At 45.8% G+C, this 24,398-nt stretch overlaps 1 protein-coding gene across 1 annotated transcript in view; it reads right to left on the bottom strand.

Moving 5' to 3' along the window:
- Nucleotides 1–24,398, bottom strand: part of GFRA4 (GDNF family receptor alpha 4) — a gene marked incomplete at both ends in the record, with an annotated part of 72,556 nt that overhangs the window by 6,054 nt on the left and 42,104 nt on the right. The window contains 3 exons of the mRNA XM_082482125.1: nucleotides 950–1,295; nucleotides 4,692–4,772; nucleotides 7,491–7,769. Of these exons, the coding sequence (XP_082338251.1) occupies nucleotides 950–1,295; nucleotides 4,692–4,772; nucleotides 7,491–7,769 (706 nt within the window). The remainder of the gene's footprint in view (nucleotides 1–949; nucleotides 1,296–4,691; nucleotides 4,773–7,490; nucleotides 7,770–24,398) is intronic.

Here is a 24,398-nt window from a genome sequence, read left to right as displayed (position 1 = left end):
GTCCTACACTTGCTCTTGTGCTCTTTTCCAGGTGTCTTCTCATGCCCATAGCTGCACACAGGACTCTGGGCTGGGACCACCACGTTTGGTGCAGTACAGCTGCTGGTATGGTCCTACATCTCTTACTGACAGATGGGCACCACTCCTGAGAGCTGTATGTGAATTAAAATTCTGGAGTATCAAAGACTTTGAGAAATCAAGGAGTGAAAATAATACAGCTGAGGGAAAAAAACTTAAGGGGTATGCCTGTGAGTGTGCACAGTGGGATGGGTCTGTGCATGTGTGCATGCGAGGGCCTTAAATGGAAACAGAGGAACAAACCCCCCTGGACACGTACTGCATGGTGGATCTGGAGTGAGAACTGTGACTCTGAGACTCCTATTGCAATCACTAGAACATCCAGCCTTGCAGCAGAAGGGTATATTTTTATATACATAATTAATTTTTCTAATTAAAAAAAAAAGAGAGAAAGCCACGGTTTTAAGATATCTACAAGTGCCTGTGACTGTTTTAGGATAACTTGAGTGCTCCTGTAGGATGCTCCGGGCTAGGGGAGATAGACAGTGAGGAGACAGAGTGGTGAAAGTGACTGCAAGCACACCACACCACATCCCTGCTTAGCTTGCACCTTCCTGGAACTATTTCCATAGCTGGGATATCTTTAGGACCAAAACCAAAAACCCATAGAAAATGTCTAAAAAAACTTCAGCACAAACTTCTCAAATCTTCTCCTGTCTGTTAACACTTTTGTATAGAGTATGGAACAAGGACATGGGTCATGGGAAGGAGCCGCTCAGGCAATGACCTATGTTGGTGGGATGGGTGCCTCCAGACAAGACCCTTTAGGCAGGTGCCTTGGCTCTGGTCACCAGCTGTCACTAGTGGATGAACCCCAGGCTTGTCCAAGGGACAGCTCTCCACAGCAGCCACCCCAATGTGTGAACGTTACCTGCAGACGTAGTTTTCCCGGCAGGAGTCCAGAGGTGCCAGGCAGTTGGGCTTCTCCTTGGACTCATAGGAGCAAGCAGGAACAATGGTCTGCCGCCGGCGTTCAGCACAGGCTGTGTCATCACAGGGGCAGAAGAGCAGCTCGTGGGTGTACTCGGGTGGCACACGGTCGAAGAACTTGCGCAGAGCCTTGTGGCACTTGGAGCGGTTGCAGGTGTCAGCCCGGGCCAGGCGCCGGATGCAGAAGGAGACATACTCTGTCCGCAGCCGCTGGCACATCTCATCCACGTTGCAGGCTTTGGCGGCATCCAGGCACCGGTTCACCTGGGTCACCTCGTTCTCAGACCCTGTGAGGTGGTGGGAAATGCCGTTAGAGTTTCGCGCTGACATCCCTGACATCAGCACCACCATATGCTGAGACCTTCATCCCTGTCCTGCTCCCATCCATGACCACCTCAGTGAGGCCACCACCCGCCCTAGGAAGGCAGTGGCCTAGATGAAGTCGACATTTGCTCTCTGTGTTCCAGCAGGTCTGAATCTCTTTTCCCTACTTAACTTTCCAAAGACATGCCATGGCCACACAATAAACCTCACAGCCCAGAGCCTGCTCAGCCAAGCTCCTATATTTAATGAAATGAAGCTTTGCTCTACCCTGGGCATCTTATAACACTGTGAATTAACCAACTTGAGGCTGGGGAAGGCAGAAGTCATTAGAAAGTGTATCTATTTATGGCTATGACTGGATCCACCGGTGTGATGGAATATCTTCTAACGTTCTTTTTCAAAAAAGTTGCTCAAGATCAAATACTGTCAGTGGCTGTGCCATGTCTCCTGATACATAGGTGGTCTGCACCTTGCACCCCAGACTCTCTAGCCTGTGCCATAAGATTCCTCAGGCCTCCAGAGGGTCAAATTGTGCTTTGGCAGCAGCTGTGCTTCGTTCATCCCAGGACCCACCCAACTAAGTGACAGCTGTCAGGTTCTCAAAGCCTGACAGCAGTGGTCTGGCTTCCCCCATCCAGACCAGTCCTGCCCAGTAAGCAGTGGCACTGCCTTCACAGGATGCGGATCAGAGCTACAGTCCAATCTGGTGCCCTGGGACTTTCATGCTACCTGCATGTGAGCACACACAGGTCTCTCTCCACACCCTTTGCCAGGTCACCCCTTTGCCGGCTTCGGTGAAATCACTCTGCATTTCCACCCTCTTAGACAAGAGGGGAACAAAAGTCCAGGATTAGCAGTCTCGGTGGGAGATCAGGGGTGTGCTGTGGGGATGCAGGGAAGGTGGAGGAAAACCTGCAGCAGGGGGAACAATCAGGAAAATAAAGCAAAAACTGTGGTGACAGATTAGAAACACACTGTCTTCATTAGGCAAAAAGGGGACTCAGGAGTTTATAAGTCAATGACCTCCTGTGCAATTAGGGGAACAGGTAAAGAGTGAAAGATACTTGTATAACACTAATGTTAGGGCTCCTCCAAGGGTGGTCTGGGCTCTTTTTATAGAGGGGTGAAATGCTACAGAGTCCCAGTAGGAGTTGGTCAAGATATTAGGCTCTGTCTGATCAGAGATTAGATGAGGGTCCTCCAAGCATGAGAGAGAAAATGAATCTGAAGCCATTTTTCACCTCTCTGAATTAAGCCCATGACCTGAAGCTGAAGGACTTTCTCCCCAGCAGAGAAGGATTTTTCACAGAGGAAAAATCCCCGGAATGATGAATTTCCAATGCAGAGTCAAGCCCTATCTTTGGCTGGGAGTTAAAACCAGCCAGTCACTGCTGACAAGTGTCAAAACATTGACAGTCTCTCTGAGCACTTCAAAACTGGCTGCCCTCCTTCATTTTCACTGGCGTTATCAGATTCCCCTTCTCCAAGCATTTATTTTTCTCTTCCCGTTGTCCCCACTGCTTGCGGTGAGCTGGAAGTCAAATTTCGAGCTTTGCAGCTATTTTATGATGAGTGAAACTGATGCTCAGTGTGTTCCTACCACGTAGGTACTTCCCTTTAAAAATGCCCAAGAGATGAATATTCTTAGAGCACCGGTTTATGCTGGGGAGCTGTCAGCAAACGTGTAGGAAACAGTTACTTAGAAGGGTTTCATTACCCATTCAGTTAATGAATCACAGGGAACACACCAGCTTTTCTCCTCTTCCCACGCAACAACAGAGAATGTGCTTTTTTAAATCACCTCTACAATTAGAGTGGAGGTTTATAATTCCATTTGTACGTTTTCAATAGTGGCCATATATCGTTTATGGAAAATTTGGTTAAAAATACCTGTTGCTCTGACTCGGCATATGGCCATGGGGATGTCTTCTGTTTCAGCAATTGGAAATTTTTTGGGGGCAGATTTGAAAGAGGGTCCTTTGGCAATGCTGATCATATAATCCTAGGCACAGGACAGGCAAGGGGCAGCAGTTCATAAGATGTGTTATAGAAGGTGTTGATGAGTATAAATAGGGAAAAAAAGGTTAAACCAGGAAATATCGTGTCCCTAGATGGATGCTGAGTCCTTTGGTACACATGCTCTGCTGCCCAACCAGTTTCAGTCTGCTTTAAAAACCTGAAAATGTGCTAACCATGCATAAAAATTCCTGGGTTTCACCGTACTCTGAAGAGCCCCGTAAGACTTCCAGTGAAAGAGGAAAAACTCTAGCAAAGAAGGCCATGACCCGGCAAACAGCTTTGTGCATGCTTCACTTTCCATGTTCAAATCAGTCAAGTGGAGTCAATAAGAAGATGTGAGGTCAGGGAGCACCCCCCCTTCCCCTCGCTGCTCAGATTGTCGAGGGCTGATGGGTTAATTTGCTCCTGGACATTTTCACCTAACAAGTGCCTCACTATCTCAGGGACTGCAGACATCCATCAGCTGTGGGGACGTGCTGCTCCTTACTCGCTTGGGTGCACTCCAGCTGTGGATGCCATCCCAGAGTCAGGTGCACGTATGGGAAGAGCTGCAACAGGACTGTTGTTTTGGCATATCTGTCAGAGACACGCAAGGAGTACATTACCTGCTCCCAGATGGGTAGTTTGGTAACAAAAATCACCGTTGGTAAAAGCTTCCCTGAAGCTGTGGTGCATAAGCAGAGCTGAACGCTGGTTGTGGTGGCAGCTGTGATGTTGGTGATGGATGGTTTAATAGCTACCACGCTGACCTTTTAACTGCTGAGCCGGGGGTTCAAAAGCGTCAGGCAGCTCTGCTCACATTATTAAGCAGATTACATGATGCAGAGCCGAACATGGGTCTGAGTCCTGAGGTTGCCCTCAGGGCATGGGGTTAAAGGCTGTGGCTGAGATCAGCTAGTAGGTTAGGTTTTTGACCTTTTTGCCTGCAGTTTGACCCTGTGATGTTCTCATACGTAACGATACCCAAACAGCCCCTGTCCAGCAGGGTGTCTGCATGGCACAGGTCATCCACTTGCTATGAAGAATCAGCTCACCTGTGATGGTTCATTGGAAGAAGCCTTCCTACCATGTCCCTCAGTCCCAGCCCTTCACAGTATGGACATAAAAAATCCAAAGAACAAAAGTCACAAGTGCTTCTTCCTAGGACAAGTTCTTCTACCAACAGTTTAGCACATGAATAATAAACAGCTCCTTGGAAAAATGATTGCAAGTTCTCAGCAATGTTTTGTGAAGATACCACAAGAGACCACAAAGGACTGCCTTGTCCATAGCGCTTGATCCCCAGCCAGTTCCTCCCTGTTTCAACCAGTCAATGTAAGAGTATCTTCCCACCCACCTACCTGCAGTGATGGATGCCAGCCGGACGTAATCAAAGCCTCTGATGAACGGCTCATAAGGGGAACTCTCCAGTACATTCATGCCTGAGTCAAAAAGAGAAGATAGTGAGAAGGCAACCGAGGCTCCTGAGGGATGTTCAAGACGTACGAGGTTCAAGAGATGCAGTGCAGGTTTGTTTGGTGGGTCCAAGGGAACGTGTGCTTTAAAGGTCATAAGTAAAGGGATACTCAGAGTCACAGGAACTGATGTATGGTCATATCCTTAGGGAAAGGAACAGGATGTAACTGGCCTTTAAAAGTAGATCAAAGCTTTGGAGTCGGACAGCCTCTCAGGGAACCGTTGAGTTGCAACCCTCTATAGCTCGTCTTGTGCCCCTTTACAGGGATTGCCACTGAGGACACCAGACTGTAGCACAGGCTCTTGCTTATGGGCGGAGTTCAAACCACCAGCTCCCTACACACATGTGGTTTCCATCATGATTCTTACTATCATCTCCTGTATGTCGCCCCCGGGGTCAATGGTCTTCACCTGTTCCTAAGACACAGCCAGGGCTGTGCCCAGGGCTGTATGTGTGGCAACACACACACCTTCATATTTATTAACACCTGTCCCCTTCCCCTTGCTAACAGCCCTTTCTTACTTGCCACAGAGCTAATGACCCACAGCTCTCGCAGAAACTTCCCCTCTTCATTTCTAAGTCGCTGGGAAGCTAATTTTATTCAATCGGCGCTTCCCTCTTATCCGCTCAATGGTCTGTAATGCCCCGTCATCCTGATGGATACCACAGAATAATACTGAAGGAAACAGCTCAGTGTCTTTTTTTTATTTTATTATTATTATTAGACATTTAGATGGATATGGACAGCAGCAGCATATGTACTGACTGGGATAAAAGGACTATCAAACCTCATGCTCCGGGCGTATGCTGATCACCAGCTGTGGTCAGGAAGAAATGGCTCCCAGGGTACACAGCCCTATGCAATTACCACAGGTGCATTACAAGGCAGGTTTACACCGTCATTGAAATATCTTGCATCGTTACTGACTGGAGAGGGGCCCATTTGTATGTTCCACCGTAGCAGTTTTATGTCCTGATGATATAGCACCTTATCAGAGAATTGTTATCGGGTTGTCATCATGTTATTGTGTCTCCAAACGGGGAAGGTGGCTAAACACAGGCACGCTCAAAAGAAGCTGAGTAAATAGCACGCTTTGTAAATTCCCTGAGCACACACTTCCACAATTGATTTTATAAGAGGGCTTCTAGGAAGCTTTTAACAGCCTCCTGGGTATGTATGACTGAGAGACAAAGCTCTACACATGGAGCATGTGGATTGGCTTCCTTTCTCAGTCAATTAAACATGTGTAAGGACTCTGAAACATGTGACTATTATGAAATATATTTCCCTGGGGAAATTAAGGCAAGGAAATCAAAGGTTTGGGAGTGTGAATCTGCACTGAAAGTGAACTCAGTGCTTGAAGAAAAGCAGGGCTCAGGACACGGCAGCAGAGGAGGAGTAGGGCCGAGTCTTGGCAGTCTCCAATAACAGCCCTCACAGTCATCCCCAAGATGGAGGTCCCAAGCCACCGGGCAGGAAGCCCATCCAAGCTGGCCATCCAACATCCATCTCCTACTCTGCATCTGGACACCCAGGCCTGGCCCCTGCCTGCTCCCAGCACTCCCTGCCATCCTCTCACTGCTCTTCCATCAGTGGTCCCAGAGCTGGAAGTCCCCCTGACACCACTGTCCTGCACAGCCAAGTCTCAGATGAACTCTGTCCAAAGCTTCAGGCCATGAAGGTCAGTGGAGAAAGAGTTGCAACACAGCCTGTTAAGGTGAATGGAGAGGCTGGATTGTCACCTCTTCCCCAGACTTCACTTCAATGAAAACAAATTCACCTGGCATGTGATTATGGGAAAGAGTGGATGCTGGAGGGTGCTGAGGTCTTTTATTTCCCCAGTGAGTTCATAGCATCATGCTCTGCACTCTGCAAGCTGTGGCACCCAAAAGCTTTCCGGGAACTTGATAAAGCAGTTCCCATTCTGGCAAGTCTGTGCGTTATAGTCTCCATCCTCTCTGTTTTGCTTGGCCTTTTGGCCTGTGTTATCACCCCTGCACTTTTCCTTTCAGCTTTCAGCCAGCAGTGTTTTATTAATCTATTTCGCAGCCCATGGCTGGAAGGTTCTGTTTTATTCCCCGTTTTAATTTTCATGGTGCATAAAATACTCACCAGTCTGACAAGGAAGAGTTATGGCCACTGAGGTGCACTTTTATGATGACTCTTAAAAAACGTCAAAATCCAAACTTACTAAATACTGGCTCTGGGAACACTTTAAATTCTAACTTCATGTCACCAGCCCCAAATCTTCACTAACCCAAAGACACTGGTGCATTTGAGAGCCTCCAAGAGAGTGATTTTTTTTAAGTTCATGCTGTTTTTTCCTCAATGTCCATGTTTTGTATAGTATTTCTGTAAAATCCACAGCTCTCATGGTCTTGGCTAGCGTAGTTACATGCAAAACATACCGTGCATTTCCACAGAAAAAGATTTCAAGGGATACCGCAATCGTCATAAAAAAGAGACCAGGTCAAAAAAAAAAAAAAAGATGTCTCAGGTTTTCAGGATTGCTTCCCCCAAAATGTCATTACCGTGGGGGTCAGTAGGTCTTGAGACGGAACAAAGTACTACAAGAGTGACCTTTTTTTGCAGCCACTCTGGTGCTGGGGAGCTCTGTAGAAAGCCCCAGCAGTAATTCCCTTTTAGGAAGATCATCAGAAATGAGTACCCTGCTTGACTAACCTTCCATCAGTGTGTGGTGGATGCTCCAGTAGACACTCAAGCAGTGCTTCTCCTTTTTCATGCCTCGCTTGCACTTGCATCCATAGAGCTGGCTGGACAGCAGGGCCGTCACAGTGCTCCGGCATTGGTTCTTGGCATCGGGGCCCAGCTTGTTGGCTCCATTGCCTGCAATGCATTGCCGGAGGGTCCTGAATTTGGCACTGCAGATGGGGTCGTTGGTGCAGGACTCGCCTGCTTGAAGGCAGTCCCTGCTTGAGCTGACAGCTTCTGCCATACCTTCTGCAAGAAAACCAGAGAAGGGGTGTGAGAGTGGTGGAGCAACCCCAGGAAGGAAATGAATTTTGTCTCCCATGAGCTGGACCTGGCTGGGATGTCCATCTTCACGTGCAGAGATGGACTCTTTAGCCTGGAGAAGAGAAGGCTGAGGGGAGACCTTATTATGGCATACAAGTATCTAAAGGGTGGGTTGAAGGAGGATGGAGCCAGGCTCTTTTCAATGGTTCCCAGTGACAGGACGAGGGACAATGGGCACAAGTTAGAACACAGGAAGTTCCGTTCAAATACACGGAAAAATTTCTTTACGGTGAGGGTGACAGAGCACTGGCACAGGCTGCCCAGGGAGGTTGTGGAGTCCCCTTCTCTGGAGATTTTCAAGACCCGCCTGGATGCTGTCCTGAGTAATGTGCTGTAGGCAATCCTGCTTTGGCAGGGGAGTTGGACTAGATGATCTCTAGAGGTCCCTTCCAACTCTGAAATTCCATGATTCCGTGATTCCGTAATCCCTCTCATCACCGTCCACTCTACAAGCAATGATCCTGCTTCTGAAGTGGGCAGATTCCTCCCCAACATGTCAACTGAAAGGCTTAAATTCCCAGGCTTGCCACTCCTACTCACGGATTGCCCCCATGATGGGGAGAACTGGCTGCTCGGGTGTGCTACAGCACTGCTCAAGCAGCGCCACAGAGGAACAGGAGTGGGTGAAAGGAAGTTGGAGGGATGATAAGGAGACAAGACGCAACCTGAGATTCAACATCTCAATCCAACGCTCTCTCTCCCACATTGCTGGGCCACCAGCAGCAGTGAGAAGCATCTGGCGTCCAGCTGAGGAGCCCGAAAGAGAGGTCACCCCTCTCCTGGAGACCAGGTCCTTCCTGATTTCAGAGTTGCCCTGGATGGTGTCAGCCTGGAAGCAGGATTATATGTGGCAGAGACTTGACCAGTTCCTGGTGCTTGTTTTTTCCTGCTTGGAGCCAAAAAGCTCTCCAAGTCCTTTGCTCCCCCGGCTTTTTATATCATTTCTCCCATCTGATGTTAACAGCAGACCAATGCTGTGGAGATCCCAGCCTCTCCTCCTTGCACAAGATTGAGCTCTGCCTACACTTCCCTGAAGATATGAATGGCTCTGTGTGGCATGTTTTGACATGGAATCAGCCCACATGTGTCCCAGGAGTTGGCCCTTGTTCACTGTCACCACCTCCCCAGGACACCCACTGTTTTGTCTTGGCTTTTTTTCCAAGCTTCTGTAAATTCTCCTCAGTTACTTGTGAAAATACCAAAAGTGCTGTGTTCCCCATACTGAAAGGATAGAGGATAGCACAGGAGGAAGACGTTATTGCTACATGTACACCAATAAATTAAACATGGTCAGTGGGGTTTAGTGGTCCTGTGCCCTCATGGCCTGGAGCAGACCAATTCCATGCTATTCCATGCTCTTCCTCTCTAAAGCAGGCTGGCCACATCCAGGCTGACTCCTGAGGATGTGCTCACTCCAAGACTCACGGCTGCGTTGCAGCACCCCGGCAATTGCAGGGCCAGAGGCTCAGCAATGCCCAGTGGGGCATGGTGGCACCCAGGTGATAGAGAGGAGAAGGTGATGAGGACAAGGTGAATCTCATTCCTTCCTGTTGGTGTGATGCTCTGGAGCATGTTGACATAGGTAAGACATGACTGCACCATGGCTTGGGGAGTCATAAAGATGGAAATCAGGTTTATGGAATGGGAAAATCAGTCCCTGTGCCTATGTAATGTAAGTTTGGATCCTGTTGTACTATAAAAACAGAAACTGCTGTCATGACCTTGAAGAAGGACTTCTCAAATACTTCCCAGAGGAACTCCCTGTCCCTAACATAACTTGTCTTCCCTTTGGATAGGAACCAGAAGGGTAAGGACACCTTACCTTTCACAAAGTAGATAAGGCAGTGGCACATTCTGGGTTTTGAGCCCTTCCAGGGTCTGTTCCTGGTGAGACCCAACTTGGACAATATTAGAAAATCCTCTCTCTTGAGAAAAATGTGGGGTCCTGATTTCCATCTCTGAGGGCTTCATGAGATCTCCCATCTCTCCAAGAGTCTGTTGATCACTCCATAAAGTCCCTTTTTCCTCCTTCCACCTGCTACCTCTCCTGCCCTGAATTTCTGCACTTGCCTCTGCTACCCTCCCAGTTCAGTGCTTGAGCCCAGTGTATCCATTTCTCTTCCCTCAGCAGTCGCAGGGTGTTTGCTAAGAAGGAGCTGCTTCTGTTGCTCTTGATTAGAGTAGAAGGTAGCAGCTGGAGTTCAGATATTTCAATTATGTTTATTACAAACTTTGGGTGAACCCACCAGGAGGTTTCCTCCTGAAATATCCCAATGGCATCTCAAATGCAAAACCTTTCATCAAACTCCAGACTATTTCGAAGTGCCTCATGGCCAACGTCAAGCTTTCAGTTATTTCAAATCTCACAGCACCTGAAATTTGAGTTCTCCTACCCCTGATTTATTCATAGACCTGGTTTATTTAGCACTCAAGGCTTGTTTGGATCTGCCAAATGTGGAGAGAGAAATTATTTCCAACATGTAGGAAACTCTGCCTTGGGCTGTCATATCTTGAAGAACTCTGAACACAAGGAACCAGTTTCCTTGAAATATCATTTGGTCCGCAGTTTCACTGAGATCCATAAAATGAGCTGGAGCTGCTCATAGTCTTTGTTTTCAGACACCACTGAATTTTCCATGCACATATCTAAACACAATCTATAGGGGAAGCTATAAAAAAAAGTCCTTGACTTATTTTGCCCTGGCTTTCTCCAAAGGATCTCCTTCTGGACGAGGATAAAGCATGGCAGGTTTTATTCTAGAAGAGATGACTTTGTCAGTGTCATGTCAGCTGCTAGAAAAGTAGGTTAAAATAGAAATTATGACCCTCCTTCCCCCTTTCCGCTACATGAATTGCAGAAGATACTCCCCAGGATGGTTATAAACACAGCTAGCCTGTAAAAGCTGTAAAACACTTTGGGATCCTACTTTAAATAAATCAAGCAGATTGACCATTTGTGAAATTTTCCTGCAAAATTTTAAGTAAATATATCCTCAAGCTGAGACTTGCTTCATAGAACAAAGGCCAGGGGTGAATATTTACAGCCCAAGCCCAAAGCATAAAATACCCCCATTCAAGACTTTATGACAGAGGTACTTGAAGTAACTTGAAGTGGAGCGTCACAAATGACCCATTCCATAATCATGTCACTTAAAAACCAAATCATTCAGGGGCTTTTATTGTTAGCGATGTCTTTGCAACTGAGACAACATAACACCACGTTTTTCTCCTCACACTACCCCTGAGAGAGTAATTTTATGGAACATTAAGAGAGCGCCTCTTAGGGAAAAAAAATAAATCTCTGTGACTTATAAAATAGATGGTGCTTCCTAACAGGCAGGGACAAAAGCAAAATCAAGTCTTCTCTCCCAAAGATGGAGTGGCCTTTTCAGTTTTGACTTCAAAAACAGCACCTTGAAGACTCTCCACCATGGGGTTTTCCTCCACCCCGCCCGACTGACCAGGAGACTCGGGATATGCACCGGGTTGTACATGGCTTGGGCTTTCTGTGCCTCTGCTTTTCTAATAGCAGACCTTCCAGCTCCCTCTGCTCTCTTTAAAAGGCCATTTGTCTGGATTTTTATTCCTCGCTTGCTGCTAATTTCACGCTGTTTACGGTGGGCAGATGGAGTAATGAGTTTATTTTCACATCCTGTTTGTAGCTATGCTCCACATCTGTTTCTGCTCTTGCTTACCTCAGTGACACTTACATAAAGTTACTCCTAATGTGCAGGAGGAAGAGAAAAATCTGGCTCTTCCCACTGCCTTAATAGACCCTTGGTTCTTTTTATACAAGTATCTCAAAGTGCATTTTGTTAAACAAGGAGGTCTGACTCTCCTCCAAGGAGACCGTTCCCTTCATCAAAGAAATGCAGCAGTGTCTCAGGTACAGAAGAGTGAAGGTGGCCCCATGTGGTCTGGAAACAGCAAACAAAATGCCGGAGAGCACCAACACAGGGCCCTGCCACTCTGCCTTTCTGCTCCGACCAACACTTGCTCTTCAGATGTTTTAAGAGGATCTTTACAGCATTTCTCATGATGCTGTTCAACCTGGGGCTTTGGGATATGCCCCCCTCCCCTCCAGTTTTTGTATGTATTACGTGTGAATCCTTTTACACCCCCCGATTCACACACAGTCCTAGGGAGCGATGAACACTGTTATTATTTCCATGACAGACTGTTGACTCCAGAACATTTGGTGTTTGCTTTTAAAATATTTGCTGCTAAGAGGAGAATAATCACCCCAAATCTCCAACAAAGCAACAGGAGTGGTTTATTACCCCTTTAGGTTAGTTGGACATCTTTTACGTGATCCTTCCTAAATCAGGCCTGCCAAGTCTTGCCCAATGAGTACCAGTATGATGCAGAAGACTTCTGCCTTTCACTCCCCTCGTGCTCAGGCTGGATCGCCTGTGCTCATGCATTCTCCCTGATGTGGGATCCCTTCTGCTCTGCCACCTCATCTGCCTGCTGCACATCAGAGGTCTTCTGCTGACCAGACATATCACATGCAACATGCCATGGTGTGTGAGAGGCTGTCTGTCTACAAGCCTTGTTTTGCCTGCAAAGTTGGATCGCAGAATCACAGAATGGTCAGGGTTGGAAGGGACGTCTGAAGATCATCTAGTCCAACCCCCCGCCAGAGCAGGGTCACCTACAGCAGGTTGCACAGGACGGCATCCAGGCGGGTTTTGAATGTCTCCAGAGTGGGAGACTCCACAGCCTGTTCCAGTGCTCTGCCACCCTCACAGTAAAGAAGTCCCTCCTCATGTTTGGATGGCTCTCTTCATGCCAGAGTTGGTGTTCCAGCCAGCACACAGGCCATGTAAGTGGCTGGGAGAGGACACTGCAAAATGTACTTGCATCCTATGCTATTGTGACTGACACCTGCAGAACAGGAGTCTAAACCTGAGGTGGGCACCAGATCCCTCTGTGTTCAGCTGGGAGAAAAGGCCATCACTGGGCAATCCTAATAGGCTGGGTCAAATTAAATCTGTGGGACAGATGTTAATGTTTGTTAACAGGCAATGGCTTGATATCCAGAAACTTTCAACTTACCCAGAGCTGTCAGAAATAAGTTGTTACACACAGTTGTCCCTGAGTAGAAAAATGACAGGAAATATTCCTACTATTTCCCAAATATTCATAAACCAATAATGAAGCGTGAACGGGGCCAGGTGGCTAATGCAGGTGGTCACTGCTAAACTTTGTTTAGACTATGTTTTCACATCATAGTTTTACAGCAAAGTCCTCAGGATCACCTAAGGAACAAGCCCTTGTATACAGCTCAAACTTTGTTTCCCATTTACTGTTGAAATAGCTGCAAGAGTGTGCAGAGGACTGCCTTTCCTCCAAGTGCATACATTGGATATGCTTCCACCTGCATACCTTAGATTTGTTCCAGAAGTGCAAGAAGTTGTGACTCACAGGTGTCCTCCTCTCCAGCAGTCCCATTTGCAACGAGGCTGAGGCACTCAAGAGTGATTGAGACATGCAAGAGTGGTAACGCTACACTGAGAATTTGCTTTATGTGTTGCACTAACATGTACTTATAGGGGCTCATCTCACTGGACAAAACCCCTGCACCCTGTCTGATCTGGAGACAAGCATATAAACCGTAACAGAGCTTCCCCAGTAAGCACCTCTGCCATACTGATGGTTCTTCTCCAAAACTGCCTGACAACAGTACTCCCAGGAGATCCCACACACCTTGTCCAAAACTCATAGCTGTTAACTGGATTTCGTAGTGCCCAGCAAGCCCCTTTGGGATGCTGGGATGCAAGGGAAAGTTTTCTTCCCTTCCATCCATCTTGCCCCGGGCTTAGCGCATGCTCGGTCCTCTGACACCATGAATACATCGAAGGCTGGTTCACTGTTTTGCTGGATTAGATCAGAGCAGCTCATGCAAGGAGGATGACACCATTTGTTGCTATCAGCCCTCTGTGGGTTTAGATGGGTTTACAAACAGAAGACATACGTAATGAAATCCCACAGTGCAAACTGATCTTCATTTGCTAGTGAATCTTCCCAGTCAGTCCTGGGCTGGTGGAATTTGCTGAGAACACCTCAGGAATATAATGTCTGAAGGCGTCAAAGCAATGCCAGAAAGTTCAGGCCAACAACATGCTGCATGTCTCGAGCAGGCATTAAAAATGTGCTGCCTGACTCTTTGTACCTGCAGCTCTGACCTTTCTCCCCTTGCTTTCAGGTTATAAGCAATCTTTTGTCTGCATTTGCTTGGTGCCTTCAAGCAGGACTATACAGGCACTGAGAAAATACAAATAAACACAAAAACATTCACTAAGTGTTTCCTTCTCCTCTAGTAGCCGATCCACATAAAAGATAATTTACTCATTGTATGGAATCAAACCCAGAAAAAAACACATTCCTCTTATCTCTTTTCCTGCTTAAGATCATAGACTAATATGTGACACCTAGATACCTTCAGAGAAGCCTGAAAGCTTGACTTGTCCTGTTGGTTAAGATACCTGCTGTGGCAAGAAGTTTATTAAGCAAGCCACCCCACCTGTCATTTGGCATGATGGATCGGCACAAGTCTGATGATGAGCAGACATTCTTAGTGGGCTGTTCTCTGGCCTGTGTGAACTACAAAGTGAGAGTGAAATGTGATGGCCACAAGTGTTAAATGAAAGTATGAATGAGTCAAAAGGAGCACGGTGAGTTGGGTTTTAGATGTCTGCCAAGATGAACTCAATAATCCCCAATTTGTCTTTGACAGCCCTTCTCATCTGTAGCTCTCTTAGCCATTTGCCAAGAAGGCAAGTGTCACTCTGAATTTGATGAAGCCTGAAAAGATGAAGCAATTTATTTGTCCCCCACCAGGTCAATGACTACAACCTGACTGGAAAAAAAATATAAAATCATGGGTTAGGGCATTAGTTGTTGGATTGGGTCTGCAAACTTTCAAGTTGGAAGAAAATCTGAAGCCCTCTTGGGTGTCTGTGGTCTGGTGAAGTTACATCATGCCTCCATAACCCTTAAGGAGAAAAGAATCCTTCATGAAAACTCTCATGATAACTTGGGGTGAAGTCTCCCTAGATATCATTACTCTCCTACACTAACACATCCTTTTTGACAAGGCTTCAGCCTTTGTTTTCTAAAGATGCCTCTGGAATGCCCTGTCCTGCTGGACTGACTCAGCCGGACTAATCAGTGCATCAGCTATAAGCAATATTCTTATGAAAGGAATGTGCAAATCAGACCATCACACTCAGTGCATGACCTGGTTGCGAATAATTGTATACCTATTCCAAATAAGATTAATCTACCTGATCAGGAAGAAGACTTAAAACTTTTGACCATCCATGAAACCTCCAACTTGGTTCACATTATTATGAAATTTGTACTCCGAAACCCATATCGTACAACAAGATACAAGTTTTGGCAGTGAACATGATCCATGTCATACACATTGCTTGCCAAAATTTGGGGACAGCATGATATTAATATAGTGGGTGATTTCTGGTGTAACAGAAGTGCCCCCATCCCAGCGTAAACCAGCTATACCACCAACAGGAGACAGTAATTAGTGGGGCTTGTGATCACTAGGATCACTTAAGACAGGTGCCTAAAAATAAGCATCCCATCCTGTGGGATAACTGAGGGTCTCTGGGTATCAACTCCTTGTCTGTGAAGATATGAGCACATCAAGCAGAAAGCTAAGACAACTCTATTAAAGACTGTGAGGTCTCAAGGGCTAGAGGAGATCTCTAAGTACTTAAAGTAGATACAGGTAAGACCACAATTTTCACCTAAGGTTGGCTATAAAATGCCCTGGCCACATGGTAGAGCCATAAAGATTCTCTGCTGAGGCGTAGTGAAGCAAATTTAGATGCAAGATGGCTCCTTTTTAGGTCTAACTCAGTCTGGGTCTGCTCAATAATACCAGCTTGTATTCTGTCCCCTTTCTGACCTCTTATGTTCCTCCTCCAGAGATCTCCTACGTGCTGGACAGGGCTCAGATGTACCCCTATCCACCCAAAAGATGATGGTGAGCAAGAGCTTTGATTGCATGCCTTTCTGTGACTCCAAGTCTGGTATTTGACCTTCGTATGCTGTAGAAAGCACATCCCAAGGAAGGTGGATCAATAAGAATATCGAGGGTTCTTTATATTCCGAATGATCTTTATTCTTCCTATTAGGTTGATTCCAGGAAGACCTTGCGGGCAGCCTTTTCATAAGAGAGGAATCCATTATGCATTTTCTTGGAGAGACATGGCACAGTGAGGCAGCATAACTGGCCATGGCTGCAACGTGGGAAGCATACAGGTTGCCTGCATCTCTTGGAAAACCTCACTCTGATCTCTTCAGAAAGCAGGGAAGAGAGAACGTGTGTGTGCACGTGCATGTGTGAGAGTGTATGTCTGTGTGGAGGGAGAGTTGTGGAAAATGCAGTGAGTATTGTTCATGCCTAGCATTTATTCAGTCAAAAATACAGCTGATGAGAACATATATGGACTTTACAGCCGAGACACTAAGTGTATTGCTTTGAATGTGTATTTATTGCTGGCATTTTAAAGCAACTCTTACTGACATGTCAAAATACTTAGAATGAAAGCTGCCATTGAAAGAAGAGTCATTATCACTTCAATTGGTGCTGCATTCAGATGAACTGCGAGCGATCTAAAAAGGATAGCAATCATCAGTAATGCTCCATACGTGAGTGACTTCCATTTGCCCTGTCCAGTGCTGTGACATTTTTTCTTCTTCTTCGATGTCCTTGTGAAGCGTGTGTGACACATCAGAGGTCTCCATTGCAATGGTGAAAGCAACAGTCCTGATGAGGTCTTTTTCTAAGCCAGATGTGGCTATATCAGCCCCAAAGATAAAAATCCAACACCCACTGCAGGAGGCAGGGGGATGTTTTCAAGCATGTTACCACCCTGCATTGGCAAAAAGGGGACATTTTAGATGGAAGGCCAGAGACTTAAAAAAAATTATAGAATCACAGAATGGTTTTGGTTGGAAGGGACCTTTAAAGATCATCAAGTCTACCCCCACTCTAATGATTAGGGACATCTTCAACCAGGTCAAGTTGCTCAAAGCCTTGTCCAACCTGACCTTGAATGTTTCCAGGGATGGGGCATCTACCACCTCTCTGGGCAACCAATTACAATTGCAATGTTGATGACTTGCATTGTGCCACCATCAAGAAGCCGATGACCTCAGTCAGTTGTGTTTGACATACAGAAAGGAAATAAAAAGTCCCCGTCCTGGATACAAGTCTAAGGTAAGGAACAAATGGAGCAGTGTGCAAGCAGGTGCAGGAAGCATGGGGCAAGGGTGGCGCAATCCCGTGTAGAGACACGCAGAGACAAATTGACGTCTGTATATGGGGGAATTGGGAGAACTAAAGAATACTTTAATCAAAGCAGTATTCATCAGCAGCATGATAGACATTTGTGACAGTCACCCCTACGTGGATTATATGCTTAAGTTCATTATCAGTAATTGCCATGGGCCTGATTTTCCAGTCTTTAGAGGAAAGAAAGTGCTATGTGCTCCAACTATTAGTACCGGCATTCCTCTGGTGCTTCTAATGTCTACATTTACTCTTCTCAAGGCAGAGCAGTGATAAGTATATACTCCTTAACTACAGTCTCTGAGCTGTGAGAGCCCCGAAGGGCTTAGTACTGTGGTGTCTGGGGTTCCTCAACAGTCCAGACCTGTAGCAAGATTTATATTAAAAAAAGTGTTTCACAAGCCTGTATTTCAGTAGGAGATTGGAGAATGTGCTGTTAACGTGTTCTCTTGGCCTCGCTTTCCTAGATTAACCTGAACATAAGCCCTTAACAACTCACCCTTTTGCAAACAGAAATTCTTCTCGCATTGCAGCTTATGCTCAACTGCCACTGAAACAGTGTTCAGGGGTCATCAGCCACAGAGCCTGTAGTAACTGAGCTCCTCAGCTATCATTTGATTTTGTACATGTACTTTTATATATCTGTCTGTCTATCTGTGCCTCAAGATCAGCTCTGCTTTCCAGTCCGGATTTGAATAAGCAAGGCAGTCTGATTCTCAGCTTTCTGAGCAAAATTTCAGCTAGCAATGATCAGTGCCTTAAAGGCAATCTTCTTAAGTCCAGCAGAGTGAGATACAGATCTTTTTCAGAGACTGTGATGGGTTTATACACATAAATAAATATATATGTGTATTTTTTTAACTCCACTTAACTACACTTTTCTTCAAATCATTTGACTGAAGAATTCTGGCATTTACTAACTCTTCAAAATCTTCCAAAGTCCTGTCAATTAAGTAAGGACCATTGTAAAAGATGACCATTTCTGGAAGCCCATATCTGCTAAATAAAGGTTTACTGTTTCCTACAAGATGCCTTAATAGAAAAGTCTCTAATAATGCAGTCCCAGATTACCCTGGATAATCCAACCTGACCCATCATCATTATTTTTTCTCTCTCAGGTAGAAATTATTGACACATTTCATGCATATCCATTTATCCATTTTCTTCATCTCTGTGTTCATTTGTGACCACTGCAATACATTTTTCAAGATCTCACAGATTCTATACAATACCTCAGGGCTGCAGTATTTTTGGCACTACTAATTTTTGCATCTGTATGCTATACTATCAATTAGAGAAAGCTCTGATTGAATTGATATGTAACTCCCAAGCCTTCTTTCAGTGACAGTGTTAATAGCTTTCTGCAATCTCTTGTCTTCTGCCGTGGCTTCCAGAAATTTATTCCCCACTGTGTTTGAGATGAGAGAAATCTCTTCCAACAGACTTGCATGTAGAATGCTGTTCTCTACACAGTCTTCAGGAACAGGCTTCTCAAACACTCTCAGGACCGTGCCTGCTCTCGGCTCTTGTTTTCATGGTTTGCAAAAATGGCATAGATGCAGTTGGGAAAGGAAAGTTAAACACCCTTCCACTTTCTGGCAAGTAAATGAGCTTTTTCCTTTGGCAACAATGAATTTGGGGTCCATGTTTGTTGGGATCCATCTTCACTCCTGAATATTTCGTTTCAACATCTTCTGCAGCAACGACATCCCTCTATGCATTAAGATGTTATTATTTCCAGGGTATTTCTGAAAACAAATGCCACCAGCCTCCAGAGTGCACAAGGGTTCTGTTGCACTGTCCTGAGTCTTATTTACAGAGGGGTTTAATGGCCAGGTAGGTCACCTTTGGGTGATACAGCTTACCAAAGCTCAGATGCTTCCTTTCTTCTCTCTTTAACTTCCAAAACTCTCTGTCCAGGTTGACAATCTGGTTTTATAGATTCATAGAATAGTTTGGGTTCAAAGGGACCTTTAAAGGTCATCCAGTCCAACCCCCCTGCAATGAGCAGGGACATCTTCAACTAGATCATGTTGCTCAGAGCCCAGTCCAACCTGACCTTGAATGTTTCCAGGGATGGGGCATCTACCCCCTCTCTGGGAAACCTGTTCCAGTGTTTCACCACACTCATTGTAAAAAATTTCTTCCTTATATCTAGTCTAAATCTCTCCTCTTTCAGTTTAAAACTGGTACCCCTTTTTCTATCACAACAGGACCTACTAAAAAGTCTGTCCCTGTCTTTCTTATAAGCCCCCTTTAAGTACTGAAAGGCCACAATAAGGTCTCCCCAGAGCCTTCTCTTCTCCAGGTTGAACGACCCCAACTCTCTCAGTCTGTCCTCACAGGAGAGGTGTTCCATCCCTCTGATCATTTTTGTGGCCCTCCTCCGGACCTGCTCCAACAGGTCCATGTCTTCCTTGTGCTGAGGGGTCCAGAGCTGGAGGAAGTACTCCAGGTGGGGTCTCACCAGAGTGGAGCAGAGGGGCAGAACCTCCCTCAACCTGCTGGTCATGTTTCTTTTGATGCAGCCCAGGATAAGGTTGGCTTTCTGGGCTGTGAGTACGCATTGCTGGCTCATGTCCAGTTTTTAATCCACCGCTACCCCCAAGCCCTTCTCAGCAGGGCTGCTCTCAATCCCTTCATCCCCCACCCTGTATTGATATGGAGGTTGCCCTGACTCAGGTGCAGGACCTTGTACTTGGCCTTGTTGAACTTCATGAGGTTCACACAGGTCCGCTTCTCGAGCTTGTCCAGGTCCCTCTGGATGGCATCCTGCCCCTTAGGCCTGTCAACCACATCACTCAGCTTGGTGTCATCTGCAAACTTGCTGAGGGCGCACTTGATGCCACTGTTTATGTCATTGATGAAGATATTAAACAGTACTGGTCCCAATGCAGAGCCCCGAGGGACACCTCTTGTCACTGATCTCCATCTGGACATTGAGCCATTGACCTCTGGATGCGACCATCCAACCAATTCCTTATCCACCAAACAGTCCACCCAAGGCAGAAGGATGTTGTGGGGGACTGTGTAAAATGCCTTACAGAAGTCCAGATACACGACGTCCATAGCTCTTCCCTTTTCACTGATGTAGTCACTCCATCACAGAAGACCACTATGCTCCAGACCTGTGCTCCAGATTCCCTTACCAACCATCCCAAGGCCCTTCATGTTGAGTCCTTCTGCATAACATCCCAGAAAGAATTGTCATCTCATTTTATTTCAGGAACAAAACTCTGCAAATCTTTCTTATCTGTCAAAGCAGCATTTCTGTAATCTCCTGGCTTTGGCCAGAGACTCTGTGTATGTCGATTCACTTGCACTTTCTCCCAAATATCTCACGTTTCTGATTTTAAATTAGATTTCTCTTGCCATGTCCCATTTCCTGACCCATTTCTGCAGCCTTTTGTTGTCTTCCCCTTTTGCTGCCCCCCAGTCTTTCAGGATATCATCTATGTGTGTTGCAATGCCCTCATTTCCTTCAAATAATTCTTGCACTTTCCTGTCAAAAGTCTCAGGAGCAAGTTAAAACCCAGAGGGAAATTTGTACAAGCAACATCTCCCATCAGGGGCATTGAAAATGCAAACTCTCAAAGTCTTCTCAGTCAGGGCAATTTGCAAGGACCCAAGAGGGGCAGCTAACGGCATAAAAGAAAGCACATCTCGAGCCATTGTCTTGAAAACATTTCCCTTAGCAGGCAAAGGCAAATATTTTCTCTAACTATTCCTACTGAGTTCTCTGGGATCTAATCTCAGTCCGAGGGACTTGTCCTTCTTTCCTGCCGTTCCCGGGGGCAGGCACATTGCAGTGGCTTCTATTTTTAAAAATTATTTTCCGTGTTAGTAGATAGTCTGAACCCTTCCTGTAATTTCTGTCTCATGAACAGAGGAGCATTTCTGGAGGCTGAAGCACTGAGCACTTAGGAACTGACAGCACAGATTTCTATGCCTTGTTCACCAATGCCATTAAGGACATCTTAATACTGTTTTATTTTTCCTTTTTTCTTTTTTTTTTTAAGCCAGACTGTCTCTTTTAATGACCTTATTTGTAAGTCAGAACTTCATCTATCTTTTGACTGTGACCCACCTGCTCTGCTGATGAATTTTATTTTTCAGTTTATTCAAGTTTTGTCTTAATTTAGTCCCCCTTCATCCCAGCACTCCTCTTTCCTGGTCTACACTTGTTTGCAGCGTAACACTTTCCTGCTTCTGATACCATCCAGTGTTTGAGGTTCTTTAGAGATGTAAACCTGAAAATGGTTTTACACTAGGGAAAAAATGAAAGCAGTAAAAAAGCCTTCTGTCTGTCTTGGTCTCTGAACTACAGTCAGTTCCTATGGAAGAGCTGTTAACTGGGAAGCTGTTGATGGAGCACGGCTGAGGGTGGGGAGACAGATGTTCGGACTGGTGATCCATTGATGGACAGGTACATACATATAAATTGGGAACAGAAATGTATCTGGCATGAATATCATGGGCTTCTCCTTCTCTGAGAAAATGAAGTGCAAGACCCTGAACTTCTGCTGTTGCGCAAGCCAGAACATGTGGTGGGTGATGAGATGGGTAGCACTTCCAAGGAGATAAAGCACTTCGAGGACCCTTTTGGGCAAGACCATCAGAATGACATCCAGGTTGCTTCCTGTCGTGTCCCACCACACTATCCAGAGAATAAGAGTTTGTCCCTTCAAACACTGTTTTAAAATCCTCCCGTGTGCCACACAACTGCTGACACAGAAATATGTTCTCTCAGGGGTCCTGGCAGCTGTCAGAGAGTCTGTGTATATCTACTACAAGAAATGGCAGAAAAGTAACATCTTTCTCTTCCCAATCCTCATCAAGAATGAGATCCCAAAGTAGTGGACAAAGACAAAAAAAATGCCCCTTTTAAAGAAGCAGAAGAAGGAACCAGATGAATTATAGACCAATCAGGATAAGACTGTCCAGGAAATTAAGGGGATGACACGGTATGATTTTACTTCTGCAAGCTATTTGGCACAGGTCCATATGATGCGCCCATAAGAATGGCCTGTGAGCAATCAGGGTAAAGTGGGTGCTTATGAACACTGTGCTCCAAGAAGAATGGCAATGGCACATTGTCAGACTAAGAAGGTCTCCAAGGGTCTGTCCTGAGCCTGGTACTGTTCAATATTCTCATAATGACTCAGATGATGGAATAGAGAATAGATCTATGTAATTTGTGGCTGACAGAAGACGAGGAGGGGTTCACAAGCAATGTGCAGGAAAAGACTGGAATTCAAAATTATCTTGATCTATTAAAGGCAGTGGCTGAAATCAGGAGGGTGACACTGATCAGAAGCAAAAGTGGCACTTGGAGATGCAAGTGTGAGAGGACAGGAGGGAGAAGTAAACCTAGGAAATGGTGGTTGGCCAGCAGTATGGGAGGTATGACCATGGGGTAGGAGGTGGTCACAGGCTGAACAGGAAAAAGCAACAGCATGCAAACCAGAAAACACTAAGTTTGGGATGTGAGTGGTGCATATTTATCACAGGAAGCAATTACCCTGCACTTCTCTGCTCCATTGAGGCTTTAACTAGAGTTAAGTCCACCTTTTTGATGGGGCAACATGTGCTAAGGAAGATGACAAAATCCCAGAGGGATTTCATTAAAATTATAAGTAGTTTTGCAGGGCAAGGAAAGTCTGAAAGAACTGGGTTTGTTTAGTTTCGGAAGAAGGCTGTGAAGTAACAAAATCAGAGCACTCAAATATGTAAACAAGACGGTTCAGAAGCGGACAGTGATAGATAGCCCTCCACTGTCGTGGGATGTAAGATGAGAAGTAATTTTGAGTAAATGTGCAGCAAGGGAGATTCAGTTAGATATTAAGAAAAATGTTATATGGGAAGTTAAAGAGTGGAACAGATTACAGAGGGTCTTTTTAATCCCCAGCAGTGGAATCATTTACAGAAGCATCTGTCAGAAACGGCCCTTGCATTCTCCCTTCTCTGCTGGAGCAGCAGGCTGCATACGTGCGGTTCCTTCCCGCTCTCCGTCCCTACGACATTGTCCATTTGTGATTATTGAAGCCCTTGGGACTGGTGTGGACTTGTAAAGTGAGAACAACTGCCTTAAAATCAAAGAAGCCACGCTGGAGTCAGACCCAAATGAAAAGTGAATAAAGTCTGTGCAAAGTCTCGCTCTCCCAGAACAAGATGCTTCCCTCTTCTTGCAGTTAAGCTGGTGTTAATCAGCAGTGACTTCACTGAAGTATTCAAGATGAAGGTGTGTAAAACCAAAGCTGAGAAGAAGGAAACCTGGTAAGACTGTTGTGAAAAAAATAAGCAGCGTTTCCTCCTCTTAGGATAATCATGCAGGCTGGTGGTTAGGGACTCTCTTGGGAAGCAGAGGAAATGGGTTTGGAAGCTTTCCCATCAGAGAAGAGCTGTAACCACCACACTAACCCATGAAAGACAAGCTGTTTGAGACCACATGCAGGGTTGGGCAAGCAGACCAAACCCCAGAGAACAGCCAGGTAGCAGGAGAGATGTTAGGATGTTTTCCCATTTGTATTTAACTTTCAGATCCATGAGTGCCTCTGCCTTGTTCAGCAAATAGATCTGACCAACACTCCGTATGTATCAGCTGCTTATCTGGGTAATAAGACAGTAGCTACTCCCTGCTTCGCAAGGCTCTAACACAGCTACTGAAGCTCTGTAGCTATCCGTTGGCTACCACCAAATGCTGACACTCTGCCACCAAAGCAGCAGAAAGGTGGCAGGTTTTTTAAAACACATTTCAGCACCCGCTGGAGGTCCTTGTCCTTCTTTGCGCTCCTTGCCAGAGAGCTGAGGGAACTGCTGATCAAGGGCAAGCTGAGCCCATTTGTTCACTCCATACCCTCCTCCACCTCAACGCCATGTCTGCTGGCTTGATGTTAAGGCAGAGCACGTAGCATGCCCTTGTCCACTCCTGCCAATAGCAAAATAAGTGCAATGCCTTCAAAGACAGAGAGAACACGAAGTTCAGCAAGCTCTCTGAGGGAGCCGTGATGCCAACTGCATCAAACAATCCTAAGAGTGTGTCAACATTGTTGGTTCAGCAGGGGCCAGAACTCATTTTCAGGTTACCGTTCTCACTGTAGAGAAGCAAGGCGAAAATTACATTCTCTTCATTTGATCTGTGGCACTTTCTGGATCAGGAAAGTCCACGGGTGTTGAATTTGAACTACTGCCAGACTAACAATTACTAGCAAAGATGGACAGCATTTGGATCA

The sequence above is a fragment of the Vanellus vanellus genome, assembly GCF_965231255.1.
Source record: "Vanellus vanellus genome assembly, chromosome: 4".
NCBI classification, from domain to species: Eukaryota; Metazoa; Chordata; class Aves; order Charadriiformes; family Charadriidae; genus Vanellus; species Vanellus vanellus.
This window is presented reverse-complemented; position numbering and strand designations above follow the sequence as displayed.